This window comes from Anomaloglossus baeobatrachus, chromosome 5 (genome assembly GCF_048569485.1).
Source record: "Anomaloglossus baeobatrachus isolate aAnoBae1 chromosome 5, aAnoBae1.hap1, whole genome shotgun sequence".
In the NCBI taxonomy this organism is placed as follows: domain Eukaryota; kingdom Metazoa; phylum Chordata; class Amphibia; order Anura; family Aromobatidae; genus Anomaloglossus; species Anomaloglossus baeobatrachus.
Window position 1 is genome coordinate 51,550,674 of NC_134357.1, and position 16,632 is coordinate 51,567,305.

The following is a 16,632-nucleotide window of genomic DNA, read 5'->3' on the forward strand; positions in this document are numbered from 1 at the left end:
CTACTGTATATTACATAGTGTATTACATATTTACAATTTATTACAGTTTTTTGTGTTCTAAAGTTGTATTCCAATAAATATTTTATGTTCTATCCAAATATATTGATTATTGTATCATAAAAACAATTAAATGTCTGATGTTCACATTGTACTACAATACATTTTTCACTTAAATATAAGCATTATACTAAATGTTATTATTTAGTAAAATATTCAGCACATTCTGCATTGCACTCCTGTCCCCAATTTATTATATATTTTAGGAGTCGGAGTCGGTGCATTTTATACCGACTCCGACTCCGACTCCACCAAAATGAGCTCCGACTCAGACTCCGACTCCACGACTCCGACTCCGACTCCACAGCCCTGTGGTGAACTAGCAAACTGCTACTTGTAGTTATAAAAAAGACAACTATATCGATGGGGAAAAAAAAAAAAAGTTATGGCTCCTGAAAAAAAGGGGCAGAGTAACATGAACAAACAAAAATCGGCTCTGGCAGAAACATATGAATAGGGCTTAATTATATTATTTATATATATATATATATATATATATATATATATATATATATATATATATATATATATATATATATATATATATATATATGTGTGTGTATGTGTGTAATATATGTGTATATATGTGTGTATATATATATGTATGTATGTATATGTGTGTGTATGTATATATATATATATATATATATATATATATATGTTATATTATTTTTACTATTATCATATTATTTTTATTATATTTTTATTATTATATTGTTACATCTGAAAAAAATTAACTTAATGAAGTCGGCATATTCAGAAAAAAAAAAAAAAGCGACGGGAGTAGCTTGTAATTCCACTGCTATTTCTTTAGTATGCATGTAAAGTAAGGATAAGGGCTCCCATGGTTTGATCAGGTCACATTGTTTGCATGGCTTATGTGCTGTAAGGCTATCTGCACACGTTGCGTAATTACATGCAGTTACGCTGCGCTTTGTAGCGCAGCGTAGCTGCATGCGTCCTGCATCCCCTGCATAATCTATGAAGATTATGCAGGAGCCGTGCGCACGTGGCGTCTTAGGCTATGTGCGCACGCTGCGTACAGTCACTGCAGAATTTTCTGCAGCGATCTGAAGAGCACATGTGCGCTTCAAATCGCTGCAGAAAATGTCCGTAGAGAAAAAAAAAAAAAAGCCGATTCCATGCGCTCTGCCTGCAGCTCCTGCCATAGACAGAGCAGGAGCTGCCGGCAAAGCGCACGGAAGAAGTGACATGTCACTTCTAGAACGCAGCGCTTCGGGCAACAGCCGAAGCGCTGCGCTCTAAGACGCCACATGCGCACGGCCTCTGCACAATCTCCATAGACTGTGCAGGGGACGCAGGACGCATGCAGTTACGCTGCGCTACAAAGCGCAGCGTAACTGCATGTATTTACGCAACGTGCGCACATAGCCTTAGAGCGCAGCGCTTCGGCTGCTGCCCGAAACGCGCGTTCTAAGAAGTGACATGTCACTACTTCCGTGCGCTTTGCCGGCAGCTCCTGCTCTGTCTATGGCAGGAGCTGCAGGCAGAGCGCATGGAATCGGCTTTTTTTTTTTTTTTTTTTCACTACGGACATTTTCTGCAGCGATTTGAAGCGCACGTGTGCTCTTCAGATCGCTGCAGAAATTTCTGCAGTGACTGTACGCAACGTGCGCACATAGCCTAAATGGGGGGGGAGGGGAATCACAGAAAATATCAATTTAAACCAAGCTCTGGTATTTTCGACGCATCAGCTTCATGCAGCTCGTTCCCTTCAAAATACCACATTGATATGCTATTTTCATCAAGCCTATATTACAGTATGTAAAATAATACAAAAATTAGTATTTGTCTGGCTCAACAGATCACACTGTTCTTTTGTTTGTCCCACTAGGTCTGGATTGTTCTGTGTGCCACCAGCTTCTGCTTCAAAAAATGACGACCCACCGTGCAATAGTTCCTGTAACAGTATTCTTGGGGATGCCAATTTTATACATCCTGTATCCGAAACCCCGAATCAAGACACTGGTCTCCCTGTAACAAGTAACACTGATCAAGTTCCGCCACTCCTTCCACCTCCTGGGACTGCGCCACCTTATCCTCCGTACTTTGAAGGTGCTCCTTTCCCCCCTCCTTTATGGTTGAGGCACTCATACAATCAGTGGGTTCCTCAGCCTCCACCTTGCAATATTAAAAGGACAAAACGGCGAATGTCAAGAAACAGAGACCCTGGTCGGCTCATAATGAGTACGATAAGGCTACGGCCTAGGCAGGTCCTTTGCGAGAAATGCAAAAACACGTTAAATTCAGAGGAGGCTCCTAAAGATAAGCAAAACTCTAGAAGTAGTAGGAGGCTTCATAATGAGGATAAAGAACGCCACAAGGTTGAGTCAGATCCCGACGAGAAGAAGACTGGAAAGGAGAGGAGGGAGGAAATCAGTGCCTCTAGAGACTTGGTACATAAGAGTCCCACTAAAGACTTGGTGCATAGGAGTCCAGTCATTAAGATCTCTTACAGTACACCACAAGGTAAAGGGGAAGTAGTAAAGATTCCTTCCCGTGTACATGGCTCCGTCGAGCCTTTCTGTCCAAATAAAGCTCAAGAAAATGGAAGCGGGGACCTTGAGATGACAAAAGATGTAGACTGTTGTCAAACTCCTAAACGCTTGATGGACAGATCAACGAATAGTCAGGTGGCTTCCATTCCAAAGTTAAAGCTGACTAAGCCTTTGCATTCCAATGTAGATGTTCCCCCACCCAAAATCAGACTAAAGCCCCAAAGGATTAGTGATGGACAGAGTGTTTCAATCTATAAATCTGAGCTAATTGATGAGATAAACGTCCTTCAAAGTAGCCGAGAATCTGAGACTGATTCTTCTGCTTTTTATATGGACGACACTGCAGAACGAAGTTATCATGATGTCTCCTTGGGAAGCTCGGGAGAAGATGAGGATTTTAAAGGGTTCCCACTAAACCAAGAAGGAGCTAACTTAAATCTACTTGGCAGTTTTCGCAAAAGGAAAGCGGATTCTTCTAGCGTGTCATTGTGCAGTAACGACAGTTTGGATGAGTCAAAACCTTCTTGCTTGGAGTTAAACCAGATGAATTTTTGTGATATTCTGCCCGGTGATGATATTTCGGTTTCGTCGTCTAAAGATGAACAGAAAACTGTGCCACCGCTTACGGTTAGACTACATTCTAAAAGCGTATCCAATTGTATCACTGTAGAAGGAAAGACTATTTCAGTGGGAGATATAGTGTGGGGGAAAGTTCATGGCTTTCCATGGTGGCCTGCACGAATTCTAAGTATTAATGTGAACCAAAAAGAAAATGGTGATCCGTCTTGGCAAGAGGCTACCGTCTCATGGTTTGGTTCTCCAACAACCTCTAGTTTATCTGTTTCCAAACTTTCTTCTTTCTCTGAATTTTTCAAACTGAGGTTCAACCGGAAGAAAAAAGGGGTCTACCGAAAAGCTATTACAGAAGCTGCCAAGGCTACCAGTCACCTGACTCCAGAAATTAGGGAACTTTTGCTGCAGTGTGAAACGTAACTTCCTTGGCAAGTAAGTAAAGACACCTTATGGAAATCTAAACAGACGGCCAAATTCTAAAAAGATGTCACTTGCTTAATTCTGTAATCTGTTGTCTGCATGCATCTTTTTATTTTTGGTGCTGCAGGAAATCAAAGCTTTCCTTACAGATGACTATATTTAGGACATTTGTAACATTTTATTTTAGGTACTTACTTTATAAAAAAAAAAAAAAAAAAAAAATTGCAAATTTGTAAGCAGAATTTTCAGGAGCATGGTAGAATGTCAAGTATTTGACATAAACATGAGCCTTACTGACACAGCAGTGCAGAGTGAGGGGCACTCGTGGGACCGCTGTGCAACTAAAATAGCTTATAACCAGGGAAGGTCTATGAAAATGTCGCACTTGTGGCTGCTCAGCAAATTTTATTTTTTTTTTTTTTATATTTATTTTCTTCTCAAAAGGTCATGTTTTCTAGGGTTCACTACTTGTCATATTTATGTCGCATATGTGAATGAGTGGAAAAAGTCAGTACAAGATATGGTTAAAGAGGTTTTCTCACTAACAAAGTTAATTTTAATCACTAGATCTTGGGATACAAATATGTTCCATAAATTATTTAAAAAAAAAAAATGTTCTCCTGTGCTGAAATAATGTTTTATACATGCCCCTCCTGTGTGCTGTGTAATGGCCATATCTGATCATACCACATCTCCTGGGCCAGTGGCATGGGTGACAGTCATGTAGTGTCCGGCAATAGGTTGCAGCAGTTGACTGTGCAAACTGCTCACCGACCCTTTTTTTTTTTTTTTTTTTTTTTTCTGCTTGATGTTTTTGGTATTTTATGTATCTCCTCTGCTTTCATCCACTCCCCTTTAGGACCCTGCAGAGTTCCTCACCCTTTCAGCTGCTTTTCATCAGCACTGCCTTGGTGTTTATATGTATCATCATTTTTCCATACTCCGTGCTGGAGACTCTTAAAAGGAACCTGTCACCAGTTTTTTACCCTATAAGCCGTGGCCACCACCAGTGGGCTCTTATATACAGCATTCTAACATGCTGTATATAAGAGCCCAGGCCACTGTGTACAACATAAGCACTTTTATAATACTCACCTAAACCGGTCGCTTAGATGGGCGTCTTCGTCCTCAGGTGCCGCTGCCGCCACTTTCGGCCATTTTTGTTCTTCTGAAGCCTGTGTGCATGACCCGTCTACGTCATACACACTCACTGGTCCCGCGTATGCGCACTACAATACTTTGATCTGCCCTGCTCAGGGCAGATCAAAAGTGTGCCTGCTCTGGACCTGAATGCCAGCGAGTATGTATTGTATTGTATTGTATACGTCCGACGCGTCATGCACCGCGGCTTCAAGAAGGACAGAGGCGGCGACAAAGATGGCCGAAAGAGGCGGCGCCAGCACCAGAGACTGAAGACGCCCATCTGAGCCACATCCAAAGTGTTTTTATGTTGTACACAGCGGCCTGGGCTATTATATACAGCATGTTAGAATGCTGTATATAAGAGCATACTGGTGGTTGCCGCAGCTTATTGGGCAAAAAACTGGTGACGGGTTCCCTTTAATAAGTCTTCAGTGCAAGCAGTCAGTTCGCATTCGTCTGGTGTAACCTGATTTTTGTTTGAAGTTCCTCTTCCTGAGGTGTCTGGAGACAAGTTGTGGTTTCCTTCCCTGGTTGTTATACCTGTGTCTTCTTTAGAGTTTCGTGGGGTTGACTAAGCACTCATCCGCTCCCTACCAAGGACCCAGATCCTGGTCAGCCTAGGGCCAGGTATCCAGCTCGGAGCATAGGTGCGGAACTTAAATAGAGCGGTGAGGGATCCCAGGGCCGAGCAATTGGCTTGATCAGTGGTCACCATCTCCCCCTTACCTAAAACACAGGCTCTCTCTTCTCTCCCCTTTTGCCATGTGCTGGGGTATTTCTCTGTACTTAGCGTGACAGCCAGGGAGGATGGAAAAGAGCGAATATAGGCAGGACAGCACGGGGTCATAGCTGATTCTTTTTGTGAAGTAAAACATTTCCCTGCCTGTTTTTGCCTTAAAGAATAATTTGCAAGCCCGCGCTGTGCTGTCTTGTCGCCTGCCCGCGCTGTGCTGTCTTGGACTGCGCCTGGCCCGCGCTGTGCTGTCTTGTCGCCTGCCCGCGCTGTGCTGTCTTGTCGCCTGCCCGCGCTGTGCTGTCTTGTCGCCTGCCCGCGCTGTGCTGTCTTGTCGCCTGCCCGCTGCTGTGCTGTCTTGTCGCCTGCCCGCGCTGTGCTGTCTTGTCGCCTGCCCGCGCCGTGCTGTCTTGTCGCCTGCCCGCGCCGTGCTGTCTTGTCGCCTGCCCGCGCCGTGCTGTCTTGTCGCCTGCCCGCGCCGTGCGGTCTTGTCGCCTGCCCGCGCCGTGCGGTCTTGTCGCCTGCCCGCGCCGTGCGGTCTTTTTTACTTCCTCCCTGATCCAGGCGCTGTGGTAGGATCAGACCATTTTCCTGTACAGTCAGACCACATCCATTACACAGCACACAGCAGGGACACATAAAGAAGATTATCTTGGCACAGGGACATTTTTCTTAATCACTTTGTTCGTTGGAAAACTGACGACCTTTGACGCTCAGTTACATCAAAGGTCATGTCCCTGACTTTGATGCAGGCTCGCATACAGAGCCCACATCTTTCCCAGCAGATTATTGCTTATGTAATCAGCCATCATGTGCCTTTAACAGCCATGGGTGGAGCTGCTGTTAACTTGTTGAATGCCACTGTCAATCTCTGATAATGGCACTTAATGCACACCGGTGGGAGTGTGTTATTCCAGCATGCTCATTACATGATCGCGGCACGCTGATGGGTTGCCATCCATGACTGCCGGGCCTCTGATAAAGACCTCGCGTGTCTTTCAACATTCCAATGAAAGCCAGCCTTCACTGTACATAGCAGCCTCTGGTCCCCTAAGGGGACTAGTAAATACAGTAAAAGGTTAAAAAAAAAAAAAAAAAGTTCAAATCCCCCCCCCCCCCCTCCTTTTCCCACATTAACAATAAAACAATTAAAAAGGACACATTTAGTACCGCTGAATTAGTAAAATTACGATCTATCAAAATATAAAATTATGCCAATCAGACAGTATAACGAGAAAAAAAAAAACCAAAACCGCAGAATTCGTTTTTTTTTTTGTTTTTTTTTTTGTTGCTGCAACATTGAAATAAGAGGTGATCAAAACCTCATATCTACACCAAAAACGGGTATAATTAAAACAGTCAGCTCAGGACACAAGAAAAAAATCCTTAACACAGCTCCAGGTTCTGAAACTGAAGCGTTACAGGTCTCGGAAAATCACGACACAAGCAAAAAAAAAAATTACCACCACTTTAAATTAGAAAAAGTAAAATAAACTATGTATATTTAATACCTGCTTGATCATACTCACCTGGAGAATCATATTGCCAGGTCAGCTTTACCATATAGTGAACGAGTTAAAGGGAACCTGTCGGGTCCAATATGCACCGAGAACCACGAGCAGTTCTGGGTGTATATTACTAATCCCTGCCTAACTGTCCCCTGTATCTGGTATCATAGATGGCGATCTTTAGATCCTTTATGATATGCTAATGAGCACAAGGGCGTTAGTTCCTGCACTCATTCTGTCCTCTTAGCATGTTAGCACGCCCACAGGGGACGTACTAACATGCTACTCAATTATACGTCACCAGCCGTGATGTACGTATCTGTGTCCGCTGTCACCACTGATCTGAAGTCACAGCACTCCCTATCATGCGCAGCTTGCAGACAGGTGTACGCGTCCCAGCTTCAGAGAGGTCTACTGCGCATGACCGGAAGTGTCGGAACTTTAGTTCAATGGTAACAGCGGACACAGGTACGCGCAGGACCGCTGGTGAAGCCTGCATTGAAAAAGCATGTAAGGACGTCTCTGTGTGTAGTAACATAAGAGGGCGGAATGAGCGCAGGAACCAACGCCCTTGTGACTAGTCCCTTCACTCATTAGCATATCATAAAGGGGTCTTGAGAAATACTTAATCTAAAGATCTCTTTATGCTACTAAATGCAGGGATTAGCAATATGCACCTAGAACTGCTTGTGGTTTGGGTACATATTGCACGACAGGTTCCCTTTTTTTAAATTTTAAACAACAAAAAAAAAAAATTAAAAAAAATCCAAAACCTTTTTTTTGTCATTTCAACACACTTGGAATTTTTTTTCCTGCTTTCTAGTGTATCACCTGATAAAAATGAATGTGTTATTCAAAAGCAGGGCTGTGGAGTCGGAGTCGGAGTCGTGGAGTCGGAGTCGGAGCTCATTTTGGTGGAGTCGGAGTCGGTATAAAATGCACCGACTCCGACTCCTAAAATATATAATAAATTGGGGACAGGAGTGCAATGCAGAATGTGCTGAATATTTTACTAAATAATAACATTTAGTATAATGCTTATATTTAAGTGAAAAATTTATTGTAAGTACAATGTGAACATCAGACCATTTAATTGTTTTTATGATACAATAATCAAGATATTTGGATAGAACATAAAATATTTATTGGAATACAACTTTAGAACACAAAAAACTAATAAATTGTAAATATGTAATATATATAGTATATATATATATATATATATTTATATATAGTATATATATATATTATATATATATATACACACAGCTGTATATACACACACAAGATATATATGTAATCTACTGTATATTACATAGTGTATTACATATTTACAATTTATTACAGTTTTTTGTGTTCTAAAGTTGTATTCCAATAAATAGTATTTTATGTTTCTATCCAAATATCTTGATTATCGTATCATAAAAATTATTAAATGTCTGATGTTCACATACACATATTCATGTACTACAATAAATTTTTCACCTAACTAAGCAATATATGTAGGAGCCGGAGTCGGAGCCGGAGCCGGAGTCGGTGCAAGAGAATTTGAGGAGTCGGAGTCGGAGTCGAAGGTTTGGCTTACCGACTCCACAGCCCTGTTCAAAAGTATAAAACTCGTCCCGCAAAAAAAAAAGAACAAGCCTTCATGTGACCAGAAAAATAGGTTATGGCTCTTGGAAGAACTGGAGGAAAAAACCCTATTCTTTACAGGTAGAAGAGAACAATATAATACGTGCAGCTTGTATTGTGAAATCTCACGACAGATCTGCTGTAAGACTCCACCAATTTGCTGCTACTGTACTCCTCTGCATATTTTTCCGACTGAAAATTTGATTCACTGTTGATGTACCCGCATACGTTCACACAGGGCTTTCATAAGTCAGAAACGCCCTATGTTGATTTGACTAAGAATCAGAGTCTGACTCAGATTTCTGCCTTAGGCCTCGGTTCCACTTGCGTTTTGCACAGACGAGTGCAATGTGATAAACATTGGATTGCTCTCACTGTAGTGCAAAACTATGGGGCAGTGTCCATCTGCGATTGATTTCTCACGCTATCTTGGCATGAGAAAAGAATTGCAGCATGCTGCGTATGGCAAAGAGTCTCTGCTCACACGCACCCATACAAGTTTATGGGTGCGTGTGAAACATCGCACTACACTCACATGTCGTCCGACTGCAGAGCGATGTACACAGAGACAGGCAGCAGAGGAGATGGGGAGAAAGTCCTCCCTCCCTCTTCTCCGCAGCTGTGACGCAATCACAAGATTGCATCACAGTCGCATGACAATCGGCTGACGCAGCAGAGGGCCATTAGCATATATCACTTCTGATGCTCTCGCATCGAAGGCTATGCGCAAGTGGTACTGAGGCCTTAGGAAAGTAGGGGGTGCGTCTTATAAGCCGAATATAGGGGGGGTTGTAATATATATATATATATATATATATATATATATATATATATATATATATATATATATATATATACGGAGGCAGCGTTTGATCTCCTGCTCCAGCTCATATAATATGCACAGCCGCTGTCCATCTCCGGTGGTGCTGAAATCGCACGCAGTGAGGGGCTGGGGCAGCGGTGCATATTATATGAGCAGCCTGCACCCCCCCTGTGATGGCACATGCCCCCCCTGTGTTAGATTTGGCCCCCAGGCTGCTGCTCATTCTAAAATAAAAAAGCTTTACTTACCCCCTCCAGCGTTTCTCCCTGTGTCCCTGCTTCCACTGTGATCAGGCAGGCAGAGAGCTCAGCCTGCTGTGCCGATCACATGACCGCACTGAGAACCAGGAAGTGGAAGAACAGAAGCACGGAGGGAGCTCAGCGCTGGAGGAGGTAAGGAAAGAGGGTTTTATTTTACTATGGGCAGCAGCCTAGGGGCCATATCTGACACAGGGGGACTTGTGCGATCTATAGGGGCCATGGGCAGCACTATGGGGGCGATATCTGACACAGGGGGGACTTGTGCGATCTATAGGGGCCATGGGCAGCACTATGGGGGGCGATATCTAACACAGGGGGACTTGTGCGATCTATATAGGGGCCATGGGCAGCACTATGGGGGGCGATATCTGACACAGGGGAACGTGTGCAATCCATAGGGGGGCCATAGGCAGCACAGGGAATGTATGCAATCCATAGGGGGGCCAAAGGCAGCACAGGGGGAATGTATGCAATCCTTAGGGGGCCATAGGCAGCACACAGGGGAACGTGTGGCCATCACAAGGGGGCTATATTCAATATAAGGGGGCCATATCCAGATTAAGGGGGCTAATTTTAGGATAGGGGGCTATGAGGGACATATACCCTATATAATTTTGTTAGAGGGACACTGGCATTATAAGATGGACCCCATTTAACATTAAAAAAAAAAAAAATTCTCTTTTCCTTCACCAAATTTGGGGGTGCGTCTTATAAAGCGAAAAATACGGTAAGTTCTTTATTGGAGACACGTTTGGAGATACTGAGGGACATGGTAGCATGTTTAGACTATGTAGGCTGCCTCAGTTAGTGATGGGCAGACTCACAGATGCCTGGGATTGGCAGTCCAACAGCTTTTTTTATAAAAAAAAAAAAACAAAAAAAAAACCAACCCAATTCGGGCTCAGGATTTATGCCGGATACTTGGCTGTACGCTAGTCTCCATATAAGTCTATGGGGACCAGAATCCGGCGCTTTGAAATGGTGGTAGAAGGGATAGGGGGATCGGAGCAAGCACATTATACTTACCGAGTCTCCGGTGTGGGTCTAATGCTACTTTTGGGGCCGTTGTCACACAGGGGTGGGGGGCGCGTCTGGCTACAACCAATCAGAGATGTGGCAACTGCTGGTGGGTGAGGGAAGCTGTACATATGCATGAAGGATAATAACATGCCCCAGAAGTAGTATGAGCGGACCCGGAAGCAGTGGAGACCGGTAAGTATAACTTGCCTGCTTTCCCCTTTTTTTTTTCTTTTTTTTTTTTTTTTATTAACTTATTATTATTAATAATAATAATAATAATAATATAATATAATCATGCCAGCTAACAGAGCCTCGATGGAACAGTTTCATCTCTAATGGAGACCACATAGGCAACACTATGAAGAGGACCTCTTATTAAGGGAACATGAAAGTGTCCCAGGAGCTGTTCTCCTGGCCACATGTTGATCTTGCTATGATGGAGTAACCTGCATGACCTAAATGTGCTCCCATGGCCTGCAGCGCCTCCGGAGGCTTCTGTCCTGGAGCACAGCTGGGGCTGTCATTGGTAGGTAATTCCATATGGAGCTTTCAGCAGCGAATCTTGATATCTTGCCCAAGTGGATTCAATGCAGTGCGGCATTCCTCCAACAGCCATTAATGACCTCATTTATAGCCGCTATAATGTGTACGTGTGGGGATGCCTGTGCGTGCGTGGTGCTCACTCTATAATGAAAATATGTAGACTTTTGAAAATTATTTCTCCGTTAAACATTATTTGCTTGTCTATTTCTTGTCTTTTTCTATGTAGTGTGTATGTGTGGTATATATACATATAATATAACATAATATATCTATATATATTAATATAATATATAATTTTATTTATTTTTTTTTAAGATTTTGTGGTAATGTAAATTTGCCCTGGGCAACGCCTGCCGCCCTTTATCTGCTGACAGGGTGGGGGCTGTGTCCAAAGTTAATAACATGTTTATAAGTCTCTTTAGCCTGCTAATTACCTTGACTAAAATACTAAACTACCACCTTGGTCCATGTTGGCTCTAGCACTGCAAATTTCAGAAAATTTCCAAAAAGTAATTATAGACTATTGTTCAGTGTGCAGAATTCCATTCTTGCACTGCGGTCTCTCCCATGTAGGCGTCTCCTGGCAGGGAATACATGAGAGCCATTGCATGCTTCACAACAGCATTTGATACATATACCATATACAGTTTATGGCGTTTTGTTTTGGTTTTTTTCATTTTTTTTTTTAGTTTTTTTTTTTTAAAGTCTTAACATACCATATAGCATTTTATATTGAATAGGGAGGCTCATGAGTGACCAGCGTTCCTGCACTTCACAAAACTTCAAAGTCTGTACAAAATGTTTCCGTTTGTTTGTTTGTTCCCCCTCCTTTCTCCATTAACTTGAAGATGGGAGTTTGGTTAGCAAATGTGACTATAGTAGGACACCTTTCCGTATGGTCGCGTGAGACTGTAATCTGTAAAGAGAAAAAAAAAAAAAGATTGATTTTCTTGAAAGAGTGTCCCTCCCAGTAATTCAGGCTGGAAATCATGTTTGTAACCAGTATACTGCTATCTTCATTAGCTCATATATCAGCACAGCATCTATGCTGCACTTACTCTTTCTTTTCATCCTTTTATTTTTTTAGCCTGTTTTTCTCTACTCGCCTTGAGATTTATAATGGTTTTGTACAGGAACCCCTCCCTAAGGAGAGGTGATAAATATTATGCCGCAGCAGTGGACAACCCCTTTTAACTTTAGACGTTGTAAAATATTGTTCTGAGCAGCACAGCAAGCCATGCTCCGGGTACATATTACCTGAGCTACAGAAGGTGATGTGGTCACTGTGTAACACAAGTATTACTAATGTATAGGGTTTTCTGGAATGCACTACCCCAAAAAATGCGACTAATATCCAGCCCCCAAGTTTTTAAGCATGCATTTGTAGTGCCCCCACGGGGCAGGTGTTTTAACCTATTCGTTCCCGGATCGGGGTGCAGATCCTCTGCGTTGTCACTGGGTAGCCTGGCCCGGTTCCGTTTCGCCGAGGCATGCAGAAAGGAGGATGGTAGGAAAGGATGGTGGTAGATGATGGGGGTGACGGTGAGGAAAGTCGATATAGTGACACCTCCTGCGGTATGGGGGCCGGGTAATAGCCGCCGCAGCTGTCACTGTCCTCTGGGGGAAGATGTCACTGCAGCTAGAGTGGTCTTGCTTCCGCAGGTGAAGCTAGGCCCCAGGGATATGATGATGGTAGAATGGACTAATACGTTAAGGGTGCAGGGCTGAGGGTGATGGCAAGCACTGGATGATACAGGCTGGAGTTTCTTTTTTACTTTTTACTGGTATCTGGTGTAGTCCAGAAGTTAGCAGTCCGGTCAGCCTGGAAGCAGCAGGGAGATTTCTCTCTGCCCGGTAGTTGTAAGCCTCCTTTTGTGCGCAGGTGTAGGTTGCTGTGGCCTGAAGCTGCACAGCGTCCCTCTTCTATGTGTGTTTGTGTCCTCCGTCTGACCGGTAGCATGAGCCCGGTACTGGGACCCACTCTGTTGCAGTGACTCCTGGCTCTTTCTTTCCACTTCACCTCCGGATTTCAGATGAGCCAGAGGAGGTGAACTTTTCTGCCCTCTGGCGTTACTACTGGACTGTTAGTACCCACTAGCCTGGGATGCCGGCATCCCGCTTTATGCGCTTGGTCTTGGAAATCTGGGTAGCAGCTCTCAAACCGCGACCGTTCTCGTTGCTCTGTATTACTGTTCTGAGGTCTTGTGAAGGTAGCCTGGGCTATAGGTTGATTGTTCAAATGTAATAAGATTTTCTGTGTATGTAAATAATCAAAATATAGATGTAGTTGCATAATTATATGTTTGTCTGTATGACAATCGCACAGATTAATGATATTAATTGCACAGATAATATGATATTAAGCTGTATGTTGATGTAGGAGTTAACCAAAGAAAATGAAGCCAGAATGAACAATGAACAGAGAAGGTATTTATGCTTATCAGTGATCTCACACAAGAAAGAGTGTGCTAACTAGATAATCAGGCCAGAAGATACTGAGAGAATTTTATAATTATGATTTTCTTACAGCTGTAATATGTGAGATGATCGATCCCTGTTCTTGCTTCAAGGTCAAAGTTGATTGTTGCATGGTATAATCACAAATCTTTTTAATACACGGGACAGTTATATATACTGGCTCAAAAGAGTGAACACGTTATCTGTGGTCATTGCTTCTGAGTTATTTAATCTGCGCAGATAGCTAATTTGAACCCGTCTTTTGGATTTGCCCTGAACTGAGACTCCATTAGCAGTCTCACCCAAATTTCTCCCTTGACAGTCTCACTTCCTGTTGCTCCCTAAATCCTCCTCCAGGTCAGTATGTCCAGAGAGGCTCCCTTCAACACAGGTTATGCGCTCCCCCTACTGGTCCGGAAGAGGAAGTGGTGTTGCATGTTAGTGTACCTGCAGAGATTTCCCCGCTGCTTTCAAGCATGGCATTGCCCCCAGTGATGAGAACAACACTACTGTGGCTACCAGAACCACTGGGGTGCCACACATTTAAAAACACATCTCTTCAGACAAGCTTATCATAGCTTACTAACCTAACCCTCCCCTGTCCCGCTTTCTAAATGATATTCATAACCTTCTCCCTCCTATTTCTGTTTTCACATCCGCAATGCAACCAGTAACACGTAAGTGCACCTAAAAGGTCACTGTCTAATGACCGGATCCTTCAACTTTATATGAAATCAATAATTTACCATAACAATGGCCGGACTAGATATTACAAGCACACTTTACCTTTCGTGTCCCCCTCTTTGCCCATAGGTTGTAAGTTGCGAGAAGGGCCCTCATTCTTACTGTAGCTGCTGAACTATCTGCTATTTTGTTTTTGTCAGTAGCCCCCACCTGATTGTAAAGTGCTGCGGAATATGTTGGCGCTATAAACATAAACTTTATTATTAGAGATGTGCAAACGGCTGTGCTATATTCCCCAAAAATTGGGATTTTGTTGAATTCAAAGTTTTGGGGTTTTGGTTTGTCAAATTGAGCAAAATGGGGTCTAGCTGGTTGACATTTATGCTGCCTTTTTATAAGAGCGCCCCCCCCAAAGGGTTAAAACGCTCATCTATCTTTGGTTATTAGTGTGATTGGCCTCACGTAGTCATGTGGGAGGTGGCCCACATCATTCACGCCAATGACATGTCACATGGGAGGGGCGATGAAGGTCAATGATGTCAATCACATACGTCTTCCTCCATCTCCCCCTCACATGACCACATGGGGTCATTCAGTTGTCTTCGGGTATGTGTGTACACTGCAGTTTTGTTTCTCTAGCAAACAATGCACCCTCTGCCCGACAAAATGCATCAAAAAAGCGTGCAAAAAAGAAGCAATGTGTACACAGCCTTTCAGATTTCTCATAGACTTTGCTGGTGAAGGTCATACATCCAGTTTAGGACCACAAACTGCACTCAAAACTGCGCCAAAAAAGCAGCATGCACACAAGGCCTTATGCTTGTTTCACACTTGCGTTTTGCGGCATCCATCGCATTGCGTTGTGTGACGGTTGTAACGGATGCGTTGCATATAGTGGCACAACTGATGCGACGGATTCTGCAAAGCAACGGAATCCATTGTAGCTTTTTTTTTTTTTTTTTTTTCAGCAATTTACTCAATTGAGCATGTGCAGTTGTGTGAAGACGGATCCGTCAAATGACGGATTCCGCCACCATAGGCTTCCATTATAAAAACGACGGACGCCGATGGAAATCAGCACATTGCGTTTTTTTTTTTTTTTTTTTTGATGCTCTGTAAAACGCAGAAAAACGCTACATACTGCGTTCTTTCCGCCAGCAGATGCGACGCAGGACCATCCGTCGCAATGCGTCTTCAATACAAGTCAATCGGAAACAGCACACATCTGTTAACGGATTGCGCTGTTTCCCAAAGCGGTGGATTGCGACGGCTGCCAAACAACGCAAGTGTGAAAGTACCCTTAGTGGCAGAAGAGACCGCAGCTTTGGACCAGTGTACTGTGAAGACAACGTAAGGACAGGAGAAGACCTGGGGCAGAAGAGCATAATGTATTCTGCTATTTTTAACCCCTTCCCTCCATTTATTAGGTTTTGGGGTCTGTAGAGTTTTCAAAGCAAGACCCTTTCAATTCAAATGTGATCCAATCATTTTTTTATGCTCAACCTATTGCAATATTTCACGTTCTTATTGGAGTGCAGCCCTTTTTGCTTGCATTATGTATTTTTTAGCTGTTGTACTTGAATGGGACTTTGCCTGGTGTAATTACAGTAATTGCAATGTGCAACAAACATGTTTACATAGACGCGCAGTGCGCACCCCCTCCCATGTTTTTCAGGTATTCATTCTTATTGTTTAGAAGCATAAAAATCCGTCCTGGCATCTGATTCCTGGCATTTATGCCTAAAAAGGCTTCGTTAACATTTTCTGTATGTTTAGCAAATACAGATGGAGCTGCTGAGAATCGAATTTCCTTGTGATTATTCCAATAAATTAACATTTTTAAATTGTTTGGTATACACACTTAAAAGGGTTTTTTTCCAATAGTAAATTATTATATATATTTTTTTTTTTTCTCTAAGCATGCATTGATTAAAAATAATAAACTAGGGCATACTCTCCTTCCAGGATGCCCGCCGATCCAGTTGAAGCTGCAGTTGGAGGCCTCTGGCTGGTCTGGGAGCAGCGTCTGCCTTGATCAGATGTCTCAGCCCTACTTTTTATTTGGCCCACGATGCCAGGCCTCCATTATTCCGGTGTGGAGGGCCGCGTGGGGCCCATTTATTCCGGTGTGGAGGGCCGCGTGGGGCCCATTTATTCCGGTGTGGAGGGCCGCGTGGGGCCCATTTATTCCGGTGTGGAGGGCCGCGTTGGGGAGCCCATTTATTCCGGTGTGGAGGGCCGCGTTGGGGAGCCCATTTAT

At 43.3% G+C, this 16,632-nt stretch overlaps 1 protein-coding gene across 1 annotated transcript in view; it reads left to right on the forward strand.

Moving 5' to 3' along the window:
* The window catches only part of PWWP2B (PWWP domain containing 2B), a 68,732-nt gene that overhangs the window by 25,540 nt on the left and 26,560 nt on the right, over positions 1–16,632 (forward strand). Inside the window, exon 2 of the mRNA XM_075352260.1 lies at positions 1,913–3,581. Coding sequence (XP_075208375.1) covers positions 1,913–3,569 — 1,657 coding nt within the window. The 3' untranslated portion in view covers positions 3,570–3,581. The remainder of the gene's footprint in view (positions 1–1,912; positions 3,582–16,632) is intronic.